This window comes from Neophocaena asiaeorientalis, unplaced genomic scaffold (assembly GCF_003031525.2).
Source record: "Neophocaena asiaeorientalis asiaeorientalis breed wild unplaced genomic scaffold, Neophocaena_asiaeorientalis_V1.1 scaffold49, whole genome shotgun sequence".
In the NCBI taxonomy this organism is placed as follows: domain Eukaryota; kingdom Metazoa; phylum Chordata; class Mammalia; order Artiodactyla; family Phocoenidae; genus Neophocaena; species Neophocaena asiaeorientalis.
In genome coordinates this window covers 6,346,937-6,362,244 of record NW_020172456.1, presented here as the reverse complement: position 1 = coordinate 6,362,244, position 15,308 = coordinate 6,346,937, and the positions used below count along the sequence as shown (strand labels likewise).

General features: G+C 36.7%; 1 protein-coding gene across 3 annotated transcripts in view; it reads left to right on the top strand.

The window, feature by feature from the left end:
* Positions 1-15,308, top strand: part of PSEN1 (presenilin 1) — an 80,042-nt gene that overhangs the window by 30,284 nt on the left and 34,450 nt on the right. For all 3 annotated transcript variants that reach the window (XM_024737781.1, XM_024737782.1, XM_024737780.1), the window contains 3 exons: positions 1,832-2,085; positions 4,444-4,585; positions 12,458-12,525. In XM_024737781.1, the coding sequence (XP_024593549.1) occupies positions 1,832-2,085; positions 4,444-4,585; positions 12,458-12,525 (464 nt within the window). The remainder of the gene's footprint in view (positions 1-1,831; positions 2,086-4,443; positions 4,586-12,457; positions 12,526-15,308) is intronic.

Below are 15,308 nucleotides of genomic sequence, written 5' to 3'. Positions count from 1 at the left end.
GAAAGTCAAAGGAAAGAGAAAGCCCACATTGAGTGTACAGAGCTTCCATGTTGTCTTGTGAATGGCAAATTGAAAGGGCGTTAAAAACTTGATTTCTGCAGTCTGTCACACCTAGGTTCAAACCATTTGTGTAACACTTACTAGCCTTGCCTGTAAAGTGGTGATGATGAGGTGGCTGTGAGAATTAAATGTAAAACACACGTCAGGGCTCCCCTGGTGGCCTGGTGGTTGAGACTCTGCACTCTCACTGCCAAGGGCACGGGTTCAGTCCCTGGTTGGGGAACTAAGATCCTGCAAGCCGTGCAGTGCAGCCAAAAAAAAAAGGACATATCACAATCCGTAGTACCTTGTAATAATTTTAAGCTATTATTAAGCATGTTATGTATTTTTATTGAATAATAGTATTCCTCTGTAGCGATACTTGGTTAAACTCTAGTCAAAAATGAGGTACAAGAGTGGCATGTTCTCACATGAGCTTCCTCAGAGAACCCTGTCTTAACCGAGCTGATTTTATCTTATCAGCAACAGTGACTATCAGTCTACTGCCATCTCCTGTTTTATTTACTTCTCTGTTATTTTTCTCCTTTTGTCTTATTATTTTTATTTTGCTGTTGTTGTTAGTGCTCTTGGGATTCATCCTACCCTTTACAAAAAGTGAGTTTTAGATACAGTAATACCAAAAATGAAACTGAACTTGAAGAATAGGAAAGGATAAACCCAGGATAAGGATTCATAAGTAACAAAGTGGTGGTTAGGTTAAGAGGAAAGTAGAATCTAAGGAAATTCTACTTCCATTCCTTTATTCATCACATATTTATTGTTCTCTTCCTCTATACAGGACAAGATGGGAATGGGGTGGGGACAGGGTGGGAGGGCATCAGAATTAAGTCCTAGTTTCTCTCTGTAAAGGTTTTTTTTTAATTGAATATTTTTTTGAGATAACTGTAGATGGTAAGAAATAATACCGAGAGATCCCTCGTAAATCACTTCAAGGATTTTTAAGTCTTATTAATAATGAAAGTGAGGGACTTCCCTGGTGGTGCAGTGGTTAAGAATCTGCCTGCCAATGCAGGGGACGTGGGTTTGAGCCCTGGTTCGGGAAGACCCCACATGCCGCGGAGCGACTAAGCAACTAAACCCATGCACCACAGCTACTTAGCCTGCCCTCCAGAGCCCGCGAGTCACCGCTGCTGAGCCCGCATGCCACAACTACTGAAACCCGTGCACCTAGAGCCCGTGCTCTGCAACAAGAGATGCCACCGCCATGAGAAGCCCACACACCGCAACGAAGAGTAGCCCCCACTCACCACAAGTAGAGAAAGCTTGCGTGCAGCCACAAAGACCCAATGCAGCCAAAAGTAAATAAATAAATATATATATTTAAAAAAATAATGAAGGTGAGATAGTTCCTTGTATAACTGATATGAAACCACAGGTAGAAAGCACTTCATGGTTTGAAAAAGTGAGCATACTCTGCTTGCAGCTGCAGCAAGTAAAGAAGGCTTCATGCAGGTGTCGTTTTTAAGTCAAACCTCAAAGGATGAGTACAATTGTATTAGGTTGAGAATGGAAGGTGAGAATGAGGTAAGCCATGAGCCAGGTGAAAGGGAGGACCTGGGTTCCTTCAGTGGACAGTGGTTAATAATCTTGGCTTTTAAACTGCATACTTCTTGTAAATTGATTCTTTCTTGCCTCAGGTTTTTGGAACTCATATAATAAGGGGCCTGTTGATAATCTCGGGTCTAATCATTAAATTTTCTGTTTTTGATACAGAGCACCTTGATTCTACTGGGAGTCTAATTTACTGAACAAGTCTCTCTTGTGCTTTTAGAATGACAGTAGAGAGCGGCATGAGCACGGCAGCGAGAGGCGGAGGCATGGCAACTCTGAGTCGTTATCCAATGGCCGAGCCCCTGGTAACTCACAGCAGGTGGTGGAACAAGAGGAAGAGGAAGATGAGGAGCTGACGTTGAAATATGGCGCCAAACATGTGATCATGCTCTTTGTCCCCGTGACTCTCTGTATGGTGGTGGTCGTGGCCACCATCAAATCAGTCAGCTTTTATACCCGGAAGGATGGGCAGCTGTACGTATGAGTATTGTGTATCCTTATGCTCAAGGCCAGCGTACTGTCCTTCATAGCATGTCATCACCACCTTGAAGGCCTCTGCACTGAAGGGACATGAAGGCTAGGGAGTCCATCCTCTCTGATGGCCAAAAGCAGATGATGCTTTAAGTAGAGAAGATGAAAGCTGCAGAATTATGTTTTTTATGTGGTGTCCCTAGGTAGGGTTGAATTTATTTGGAATTGAGCAGTTGAGTAGTGATTTTACTACCTCAGGGCCACTGGGCCCATTGTTCTTCTCCCTGGAATGTTCTTTTCCTTTTCTAACTTTGGTGGATTAATTCCTATCATCCTTCTCATCTTGGCTTAAATGTTGAATCCTAAAAGATAACTTCTCCGATCCTCCTAACAGAATTAGGTCCTTCCTGGTATCCTTTCTCATAGCAACCTGTTCTTTTCACTTGTTACAATATGCAAGTATTTATTTATTTTCATTACTTAATGCTTGGTTTCCTTCTGTACTATGAGGCCTGTGAGGAAACTTTATTTCCAGGGTGAGGTATGTAATAAATGCTCAGCAAAAAAAAAAAAGTTGTTCAGTGAAAGGATGAAGAAGCAATGCAGGCTGGCACTAAGTGTTTGTGGAACTGTCATGTAGATTTCTCTGGTGCCGTTGGTGTCGACCCTTTGTCTCCAAGAAAAATGCTTTGATTCAGATGTCACCTAGTTCTGTCTCTAGGACTTTTGTGGGGCTCAAAAAGTTTTAAATGAATTTCGAAATTGGCGAGTGTCTGGAAAATTCTGTGGGGTTCTGAAAGCCAAGCTTTTAACCTTTTGGGAGAAAGGGTAAGACAGTAAGTGAAGGACAGGGATTGGAAACAATAACCAAAAGAGGTTGGGGAATATTATCTCTGTAAGTTAGAGTTAGGTTTGGCTGCATATTAAAGAACAGGGGTTAGCAAGCTATGCCCCACAGGCCAGATCTGCCTGCCACCTCCTTTTGTAAATGAAGTTTTATTGGAACGCTGCCATGTCCATTCGTTTATATATTGTCTATGGCTGCTTGCACACTACAGTGGCAGAGTTGAGTGGTTGCAACAGAGACCACATGACACACAAAGCTTAAAATATTTACTCTCTAGTTTTTTACAGAAAGTTTGCTGAGCCCATTATAGAAAATCAAAACAGGGAATTCCCTGGCAGTCCAGTGGTTAGGACTCGGTGCTTTCACTGCCGGGGCCCGGCTTCGATCCCTGGTTGGGGAACTAAGATCCTGCAAGCCGTGTGGCACGGCCAAAAGAAAGAAAATCAAAACATCTGGTTTGAATGATGCACATATTTTCTCTGTCTCCCACAGAGTAGTGCAGAGGTAGTAGTTCAGATTGTGTAGTGGCTTCTCTTCATCAAGGACTGAGGCTCCTTCGTCCCTTCTTTTTTGGCTTCTATCCTCTAGGTTATTTCGGGGTCCAGTATTGGTGCTGGAGCCCCAGCCTTCATTCAGACAGCAGGAAGGAGTGGGGGAGAAAAGGACATGAGACATGACTCTCAGCAGAACTAACTCCTCCCTTAGAAGTTCCACACAACACATCTGCCTATAATTCATTGGCCATTACTTATTCTCATGGCCACACATAACTGTAGGGGAGGCAGAAATAAAGTCTTCTACTGGGAACATTGGTACCTGGGATAAAAGTGTTTCTATGTGAATGAGAAGCAAGGGCAAGCTGGATATGTGACATTATCTCAAGACAACTTCATTTGCAGTCACCGTACAGATGAAGGATAATTATCAGCCATTTTACCTTCCTCTGACAACCACTTGTAGCCTAGGTAGTTTATGGCAGAATCTGGTACTTTTTTTTTTTTTTTAATGTTTTCGGAGTATAGTTGCTTTACAATGTTGTGTTGGTTTCTGCTGTACAGCAAAGTGAATCAGCTATACATATACATATATCCCCTGTTTTTCGGATTTCCTTCCCATTTAGGTCACCACAGAGCACTGAGTATAGAGTTCTCTGTGCTGTGTAGTAGGTTTTCATTGGTTATCAGAATCTGGTACTTTAACAAATCACTAATAAGCTGTGGAGAAAGAACATTTGATGAGGTAATTATTTCGGTATAAATCATCCACTAGATGGAGCCAGTGTCTGGCTCACATAGGTCCACCTCCATATTTTACCTATCTCCTTTTATTTTGAAGGACTTATTTTAGCATATAGCTATTTTTATTAGGTTAAAAACTCTTGGTTAGATTGATGAGATGGAAAAAAGTGACTTATATCAGTTGAATCAAGGAAACGAAACTGGTGTTGGAGAGCATGTAATTTGGAATCTCCATTAACATTTACCTGGGGGCTTTTGTGTTTTATTTTATTTTAGAATCTATACGCCATTCACAGAAGACACCGAGACTGTGGGGCAGAGAGCCCTGCACTCAATTCTGAATGCTGCTATCATGATCAGCGTCATTGTCATCATGACTATTCTCCTGGTGGTTCTATATAAATACAGGTGCTATAAGGTGAGCGTGAGACACAGAGCTTTGCTTTCCACCATCTTCTTTTCATGGTTGGGCTTTGTTGTCACCTTACTTGGTCTAGTAAAGAAAAAGGTCTTATATTCTAGAACTAAGTTAATTTTTAGTTTCCCCCCTCATTTGTGGAACATTTAAAAAAATGCAAAAAGGCATAAATGAAAAACAAATGTTTTCATATAATATCACACTCTAAATGGTTTTAACATTTTGATTTGCTGTATACTTCGGACATTCCAGAAGGATATATCCTGAACCTTTGTGAATTCCCTCATTGACAGATAGCACTGTAGCATATAATTGTCTCCATAAAATAACTTATAACTACAAAAATTCAGATTCTCAACTTGAGTACAGAACAGCAAAGCCACCTTCGGCTGCTGTTAAACTCATTGATGACTGGCCGAATTCCCAGTTCTAAATTTGTAGATGTCCATTCCCTCTCTCTCTCCTGCAGGAACACAAATTCTTTACTTGGGAAACAAAGGCAGGGGAGGTTGTGCAGGAAAGACACAGGCCCAGCCCAGCCTCTGGTCCCCTACCTCACTCTCTACCTAAGTGACTTGCTTGTGAATTTCAGCTACCTGGCACGTGTTTCAGATTCATGCCTCAGAAAAAGGACAAGTTATTACAGGTCATGAACCTTTAGGCTCATTCTCAAATAAAAGAAATATTAACTTTTCAAATATTGAATTCTACTCTCTTTTTAGTATTTACTTCTGTATATTCTTTAACATGGTTAAAATCAAATGCATAATCAGTATGTGTCCTTTTTTAACTTTTACTTTGGCATAAGCATTTTTCCATATTATAAATTCTTAGCAAATATGTCTAATGGTTACATAATATTTGACTCAATGAGTGTATTGTAATTCACTTCCCCTAATTTGGACATTTAAGTTGTTTCCAGATTTTCACTCTTCTAAAAAGCAGTGAATGTCTTTATGCATAGAACTTTTCCGTTTTTCAAATTATTTCCTTAGGGTAAAATCCTAGGCACAGAATTTCTGGAGCAAATTATCTGCATATTTTTAACTGTCTTGCTGTGCAGAATTTTGTTTTCAAGATGATAGTATCAATTTGTACTTAACACTGGTAGTGAAAGAGGCTATCTTACCCCACCTTCACCAGCGTTTAATTTTTTTAAAAAAAATCCGTGCTAACCCTCATAGACAAAGCAAAAATGTCTTAATTTGCATTTAGTTGATTATTAATAAGATGGAATACCTTTTCAGTGTTCACAAACTCTAAAATTATACAGTTTAACCTTGTTTGTTGAGTGGGTGGAAGTATTAACCTAAGTGATGACCATTTGCAGTCTGACATCAGAATCTAGAGATTGAAGACAAAAGATGTGTGTGATGGCGACAGGTAGTCATCAACACTCAGAGAGCCAAAGATGTAAACCCATGTTGAGAAGCATACTCCTCCCCCTGCTTAAATATGCTCATGTCTCAATTACTTTATCTTTTTTTTTCCACTATATATATTTGTTTACATATAAGTGTTTACCTGCCAGTTCCATTTCTCTGCTTTATTGGACTTTCTTTGTGACTTGTATCTGGATTATATGCTACTTTTGTTCCTCACATGTTATTGGGAGTCACCTGGGGTTTTGCATTCTTCTTTGGTGTTAGGAGACCTCTTTCTGCTTTACTAGCAGGAACTTAGAGGGCTTCTCCTGGAGCTCATAGTCTTGCTAATGTCCACTTGGGTTGTGTTGAGTTCAGGTGGAGGAGGGTAGTACTGGGGGGGAAAAGTGGTAAACTCATCGCTGGCTTCCTGGTATTTCTGACTCCCCAGCCTACTGGCAGCTGCACGCATTCGATCCAGGTTTTGTAGTTGTATTCGGTAGGTAGAACTAGAACTTATCCTGATGTATTTTTGGTCAGTTTTGTGCATATTTTAGTTAATGCTTCATATTAGACCATCTAAAAGGTTTATACTTAGCTGGATTTCCACGTTCACTCATTCATTTTTGTGTTGTTTTTTTTTTGCTTTTTAATATTCAAGTCTTAGCAAACACAGCCAATTCTATAGAAACAAGTTGTTGATTTTGACTCCTAGTATAAAAATAAAAGGAGCTTTTGAGTCAGAAATTCAGAAACTTGCCAGGACCTGTTTGGAAATAAGCCCTGAGGATTTGTGTGTCGGTGGTTGATTGTGCAATGTCTTTGAGAAGCACAAGAAGCTAAAAGACCAAACAAACCTTAAAAAGGAAGAAATGGAAAAAAAAAAAAAGGAAGAAATGGAAAAGGCAGTTAATTATTATATATCATTTGTTATAGATGAAACTGTATAGCTTACTAAAGTCACATGATTTCTGGCCTAGATAGTTGAGTGTTTAGAGGAGATCCTTGCTGTTCTGTACTGAAGCAGGGGCTCTTTTCTTTCAGAGCCTTTAGCACAGGAAAGCTGAACTAGGGTTTGTAGCAAGCTGAGAAAGGCCTGTTTTACCACCTGATGTTCTAGAAAAAGGGAAGGTGTTATTTAGTCATCATCAGAAGAAGCTTTGAATTTAGGTAATAATTCAGAAAATCATAACATCAGTGATTAACCTAAATAAGAAGACCATTTACAACCATTATTACAGGCAGAGAGCTAATATTTTTACCATATGAAGAGCAGTTACAAATAATTAAAATTATGAACATCCTAATAAGAAATTTTAAAAATCCAAGCAGAGAAATTATGAAGGAAATATAGGTGGCCAGGATAGAGAGAGGGAGAGAGAGGTGTATGTGTATTTTCTCACTAGCAAAAAATATATATATCAAAATAACAAATTAACATATTTAACTTATTGACTTGGTGAAGGTTAATCAGGCCTTTTTTGTGGAGTCACTAAGCCAGTATGTATCAATAGTCAGTAATTAGAAAACGTTTGTACACTTTGGTTCTGTATTTTGCTTTCATGATTTATCCCAAAGAGTTAAAAATGCTGGAAAATATTTGCATACTAGATATTACTCCTAGCATAAAATATAATTGGAAAAAGAAGGAAAACCCCACAAATTCCATGCATAAAGGAAAAGTTAAATTGTGGGTTCATGCATGTAAGTAGACTATTATTTAGTTATTTAAAAGTCATTTAAAAAAATATTTGGTGGATTGAGAATTTGTCTTTAATAAAAAATTAATTTAAAAAGCAGAATGTAAAATTTTCTATTACCTGATTCTAATTTTTTTAAAAGGTCTTTACATATGCAGACAGAAAACATGTCTGAAAGGAAATGTTAATGTCAACTTTGGTTCTCATTGGTCAGTGGGAATTCTTTTTTCTTTTAGTGTTTCTATATTTTCTATATGTTATAAGCATATGTTACTTTGTATTCAGAAAAATGCTATTTTTTTTAAATAAAAAACATTCCCATGTTCCCTTGCCCCTTCCCCCATAAAACAAGGTAAAAAGCATTTCTTAAGAAAGTAGAGGATTTCTGGTACATAATATTTACTCTAACCCTTAATTTGGAGCTCAGTATGGAATACCAGCGTACATCTCCCACTCTTTAAAGTTTTTCTGTTTTGTAATATTTTATATACTTTTTAGTTTTATAACTTGGATTATTTCTAAAGCTAAGACTTGTGATGGGCTGGGATGCAGGTGAGAAGATTCATTTCTGCTTATTATTATTTTTTTTGCAGATGAACTAGAGTAAGGACTCCCTTTAGAATATTTTGCTAAAGTTGAAGTACTTAGAGGGAAATGTACAGGTGTCTTCAGTTTACTTTGATATGTATTAAAATGGGCTAATGGGTGGAGAGATGGATAGATGTGTTGCAAAGCAAGTACAGCAAAATGTGAATGGTAGAATTTTGGTGGTATCTGGGCAGTGGTTCACTGTGTGTTTGAAAATTTTTAGCATAAAATGTTAGGGGAGGGGCTTCCCTGGTGGCGCAGTGGTTAAGAATCCGCCTGCCAATGCAGGGGACACGGGTTCGAGCCCTGGTCTGGGAAGATCCCACATGCCGCAGAGCAACTAAGCCCGTGCACCACAACTACTGAGCCTGTGCTCTAGAGCCCGCGAGCCACAACTACTGAAGCCCGTGTGCCTAGAACCTGTGCTCTGCAACAAGAGAAGCCACCACAGTGAGAAGCCTGCACCCCGCAACAAAGAGTAGCCCCCGCTCACTGGAACTAGAGAAAGCCTGCGTGCAGCAGCGAAGACCCAATGCAGCCAAAAATTAAATAAATGAATAAATAAATAAATTTAAAAAAAAATGTTAGGGGAGGTTTTTATGGAGGAACACCAGATATTAAATTTGTTGTATTCGGATAGTCAATTTAGAATATTTAAATGTCAAAGGAATACCAACTTTAGTGATGTAAAGCCACTCTTTTTACCTTTTCCCAAATTGTAACATTTTATAAAGTTGTTTTAAAGAAAGAGAGAATTTTTAAGATATCTTTTCTTCGAAAGAATTAACAATCACAGATCACCTTGAGTGATCAAAATGGAACCACAAGACAAAATTAACATAGATTCTAATGTTAACATTAGTGACAACTAGATTTTGATAGCTTAGAGTGAGATAATTGGAACAACTGGATCTGGGAGGTGTGTGGGGGAGATTTTTTTAAAAAAGAAGACAAAATAATATTCTTGATTTGGAGGTTTTCTTTTCTCCTTTTTCTTTAAGGTTTGATTTGGTCTTTTCTGATTAAGAGATATGTTTGGGAAAGTTGTTGATTAAGTAACTCCTGTCATTAAACAGTAAAGTTCATTGAAAGCATAAAGCATATTATGGGTGTATCTACCTCAAAATAATTTCACTTTTGGTTAAAAATTACCTGACAATGTATCATGCTTCTCCATTCTATTTTTTAAAACCCCAGACTCTTTGGCTTGTATAGTATTTTCCCCAATATACTCATTACATAAAATTACCATAAATTTTTTTTATCTTGTGTAATAGATTATAAAAATCAAGTTGTGGGGACTTCCCTGGCGGTCTAGTGGTTAAGACTCCACGCTTCCACTGCAGGGGGCACGGGTTCGACCCCTCGTCGGGGAACTCAGATCCCGCATGCCACATGGTGTGGCCAGAGAAATTAATTATTTAATTAATTAAAAATCAGGTTCTGTTTCTATCTCTCATATTAATAAGCTGTACATGAGTAATAATAACTAATATTTATATAGTTCTATATGAATTCTGCATAATATTAATGGACTGACATATAAGTGTTAACTTATTAATGAACCAAGTAAAATAAACATAGCATAGCAATACTTATTGAAACCTCAGATTCAATAATACTTATTGAAACCTCAGAATATTCTTTTATCAAATGGTTATGTAATTTAGACGACCTGTTTTCTCTGTACAGTTAAAGTATGTGTACATAGGTCACTTAACTGAATATCTGATTTTCAATTTTATTGAATTTGATTTATCAATTATTTTATCAATTTATTATCAATTATTTATCAATTAATTTATTGTTTATTTAAGAAATACATCAAAATTCCTCCATTGAAAATATTGCTGCTTTAAAGTTTAAATGTTAACTGTTGACTGTTGATAAATTTTTTAATCAAAGTATAGTTAATTTACAGTATTATATTAGTTTCAGGTATACAGCATAGTGATTCATTATTTTTACAGATTATACTCCATTAAAAGTTATTACAAGATAATGGCTATAATTCCATGTGCTATAAAATATATTCTTGTTGCTTATCTATTTTATACATAGTGGTTTGTACCTCCTAATCCCATACCCCTTATTTGTTTTTGTTTTTGTTTTTTTATTTTTATTGGAGTATAGTTGATTTACAATGTTGTGTTGGTTTCAGGAGTACAGCAAAGTGAATCAGTTATATGTCTATATATATCCACTCTTTTTTTTTTCAGATTTTTCCCATATAGGCCATTACAGACTATTGAGTAGAGTCCCCTGCGCTATACAGCAGGTTCTTATTAGTTATCTATCTTATATATAGTAGTGTGTATATGTCCCTTCCAGTCTCCCAGTGTATCCCTCCCCACCCTTATACCCTGGTAGCCATAAGTTTGTTTTCTACATCTATGAGTCTACTTCTGTTTTGTAAATAAGCTCATTTGTACTCTTATTTTTAGATTCCACATATAAGCAATATCATATGATATATGTCTTTCTGTGTCTGACTTCACTCAGTATGACAATCTCTAGGTCCATCCATGTTGCTGCAAGTGGCATTATTCTGTTCTTTTTTATGGCTGAGTAATATTCCATTGTGTGCATGTACCACATCTTCTTTATCCATTCGTCTGTTGATGGACATTTAGGTTGCTTCCATGTCCTGGCTATTGTAAATAGTGCTTCAATGAACATTGGCATACCTCTGATTTGTACCCCTCACTTCCCATTCCCGTTTGGTAACCACTAGTCTGTTTTCTATATCTGTGCATCTGTTTCTGTTTTACACGTACATTTATTTGTATTACTTTTTAGATTCCACATATAAGTGGTATCATACAGTATTTGTCTTTCTCTGTCTGACTTATTTCACTAAGCCTAATACTCTCTAGGTCCATCCACATTGCTGCAAATGGAAGAATTTTATTCTTTTATAAGGCTGAATAATATTCCTGTGTGTGTGTGTGTGTGTGTGTGTGTGTACACATCTTATTTATCCGTTCTTCTGTTGATGGACATTGGGTTGCTTCCATATCTTGCCTGTTGTAAATAGTGCTGCTATGAACATAGGGGTGCATGTATCTTTTCAAATTAGTGTTTTTGTTTTTCTTGGATACGTACCCAGGAGTGGAATTGCTGGAATATATGGTAGTTTTATTTTTAGTTTTTTGAGGAACCTCCATACTGGTTTCCACAGTGACTGCACAAATTTACATTGCCACCAACAGGGTACAAAAGTTCCCTTTTCTCCACATCCTCGCCAATACTTGTTGTTTGTGGTCATTTTGATGATAGCTATTCTGACAAGTATGAGGTGATAACTCGTTTTGATTTGCATTTCTCTAATAATTAACAATATTGAGCATCTTTTCATGTGCCTGTTGTCCATGTGTATGTATTCTTTGGAAAAATGTCTCTTTAGGCCTTCTGCCCATTTTTTGATTGGGTTGTTTGTTTTTTGACATTGAGTTGTTTGGTTTGTTCATATATTTTGGATATTAACCCCTTGTCAGTCGTATCATGTACAAATATTTTCTCCCATTCCGTAGGTTGTCTTTGTCTGTTTTGTTTTTTTTTAACACAATAACCCTTAAAATTTTATTTATTTATTTATTTATTTTGGCTGCATTGGGTCTTCATTGCTGCTTGCGGGCTTTCTCTAGTTGCGGTGAGCGGGGGCTATTCTTCATTGCTGTGCGCTGGCATCTTACTGTGGTGGCTTCTCTTGTTGAAGACCATGAGTTCAAGGTACATGGGCTTTTGTAGTTGTGGCACGCGGGCTCAGTAGTTGTGACTCACGGGCCCTAGAGCGCAGGCTCAGTAGTTGTGGTGCAGGGGCTTAGTTGCTCCACGGCACGTGGGATCTTCCCGGACCAGGGCTTGAACCTGTGTCCCCTGCATTGGTAGGCGGATTCTTAACCACTGCGCCACCAGGGAAGTCCCATAGGTTGTCTTCGATAATTTGGTTTTTTTAATGTATTCTTTTCTTTTTAAAATTTTACCTATTTCTAAAGGAACGACGGTCTACATGTATTTTGGTGAAATTTCTATTTATATTATGAGTAGTTCAGCACCAAAGCGTTCTGTTATAGGTATTCACTGATCCCAAAGCTGCTTGTGTTTTGCCATTTGAAAATCATAACACATACAGAAGTAGTATACAATTTTTGAAGTAAGAAATTTAGATTTTTTTTAGGGTTATGGGATCTGTTAATTATACTGAAACTCTTTTCTAGGTCATCCATGCCTGGCTTATTATTTCATCCCTATTGTTGCTGTTCTTTTTCTCATTCATTTACTTGGGGTAAGTAGTGAAATATTTGGTCTGTTTTTCAGAAGTTAACTTTATTTGGGCTCTATAACTTGTCACTTAAATAAATGTACTTTGTTGATGAATTATTCTTAAATTATAATTATTTCCATGTGTAGGCCATACTTGGTATATATACAACTAGTTAATATTATCGATAGGGATATTCTTTTGTTGATCCTTGTTTGTAATAAGTAGAACTGAAAGAACTCAAGACTACAGTTAATTCTAAGTCGTTTTAGTAAAGAATTTACTGTATTCTTTACTTCTAGTAATAATCTTTGAATCAGAATGTTAAAGCATTTCAAGCATGTGTATAAACATGAGTTGATTTTTAAACTTTTATATTGTTTCATCAGTTAGTCTTTTGCCTCTCAAATGAAATCTTACATGAGAACTTCACATATAAAATAGAAAAAAGTGGAGCTGCTCTGTTGAAGAGAATAGAGGCTCAGAGATTTGCCTGCCTTGTCTTTCTGTCAGCCCCAGTGGCAGAATACAGGTCGTAAACCATTGTACTAGCTCTTAAATTAGGAAGAAGCAATAAAACTAAAAAATAAATTGAAGACTTAATTCTTTGGTAGAAGCAGGGGGAATGACCACAGACAAAAGAAATAAATGTAAGAATCTCTATGAAATGGATGATTTTCTAGGAAAAAACTAATTACCAAAACTGACCACTGAAGTGATAGAAAATCTAAGTAGAGCAATGAAAAAATACAGAAGGTTGTTGAAGAGGTTCTCATCCCACCTCCACCAGTAACAACAATACCAGGCCCAAATGGTTTCATAGGTAAATTCTATTAAACCTTTAAGGAGCGGATAACTCTAATGCTATTTTAACTGTTCCAGGACATAGAAAAAGAAGAAAAGCTTCCAGATTCTTTTTGAGAAGGAAGGGTAACACTAATACCAAAACCCTATGAATTATCAAGAAAAAGGAAACTGTGGATCAGTCCTATTTATTGATGCCAAAAGAATAACTAAATATTCACTAACAGGATTCAGCAACAACCCTTTGAGGGTATAATACATATGACCAAATGGAGTTTGTTTGCAGAATGGGAGACTGGTTTATTATTAGGAAATATCAATACAAGTCACCATGTTACTAAGTCATCATCTTATACATGCTAACAAGAATTTGACAAAATTCAACACTTGTCCTTGGTCAAATTCCATAATAAAACAGATGATTAGTTCTCTAACCTGATAAAATATATGAATCTTATTCTAACGATTGGTATCATCCTCTCAGGAAAACTTCAGAAGCACACCTGTTACTGTTAGGACAAGATGAGGATTTCCTTTATCACTATTGTTGTCAATCATTGCTCTGGAGGGACTAGTGAATGCAATTAAATAAGACAAAGAAATAGAGCTACACAATTTGGAAGAGAAGGTTAAATTATCAGTAATTAGAGGTAAAATGATTGTTTACTTGGTTTCAGAATTAACCAAAAAAACAATTAGAATCACTAAGTAAATTTGGTAAGGGAACTGCATACAAAATTAATTAACATAAATCAATAGCCATCATGTAAACAACTAGTTAGAAAACATAATGCAAAGAAAAAAATCCCATTTATGAGAGCAGCAAGAAAGAGAAAATATCTAGTATTAAACAGTAATTCTTTAAGTTCTATTATTAAGAAATTTTAGGGAGTTCCCTGGTGGTTTAAAGGTTAGGATTTGGTGCTTTCATTGCTGTCACCCAGATTCAATCCCTGGTCAGGGAACTGAGATCCTGCAAGCCATGCAGCGTGGCCAAAATTTTAAAAATAAATAAATAAAATAAAGAAATTTTAAAATGCCTCTTCAGGGCTTAAAAAGAAGACTTAAACAAACGGAAAATTATACCAGGTTACATAGAAAGAATATCATCATAAAGATGTCAGTTCTCTCTTAAGTTTATTTTAAATTTTAATATAAGCCCAATAAAAATACAAATAAGATTTATTTTTAATCTGGACAAGATAATTTTAAAATTTATTTGAAAAAATAAATAAGTGAAGGTACCCCCAAGAATCGTAAAAAAGAAGAAAACTGAGGGATACTACTCCTACCTGATACAAAATTATAAAACTAGAGACTTCCCTGGTGGCACAGTGGTTAAGAATCTGCCTGCCAATGCAGGGGACATGGGTTCAAGCCCTGGTCCGGGAAGATCCCACATGCCGTGGAGCAACTAAGCCCATGCGCCTAGAGCCCGTGCTCTGCAACAAGAGAAGCCACCGCAATGCCCGTGCACTGCAACGAAGAGTGGCCCCCGCTCGCCACAACTAGAGAAAGCCCATGCGCAGCAACGAAGAGCCAACACAACCAAAAATAAATAAATAACTTAAAACAAAAAAAATTATAAAACTATAATAATTAAAAGTGACACCTGCACTATAAACAGATAATCAGTAGAAAAGATTAGAAGGACTTAAAAAAATGCTCAAATATATAAAGGAATTTAATTTATGATAAAGGTAGTATAGAAACAGTAGGCTGTAAATGGATTATTTAGTAATTGGTGTTGAGATAATTGGGTAGTCATCCAGAGGAAAATTTTGAATTTCTTCTTTATATCTATACCAGGATAAATTCCAGTGGATTAAAAATTTAAATATGAAAGTAAAACCGTAAAAGGACTAGAGAAAACCCATGGGGATGGGGAATTTAAGTATATATATATATATATATATTTAATTATGTAACTTAAAAGGTCCTTCCTTAAATCTAATGTTTTATATATAAATATATACACATATATATATATACACACACACACA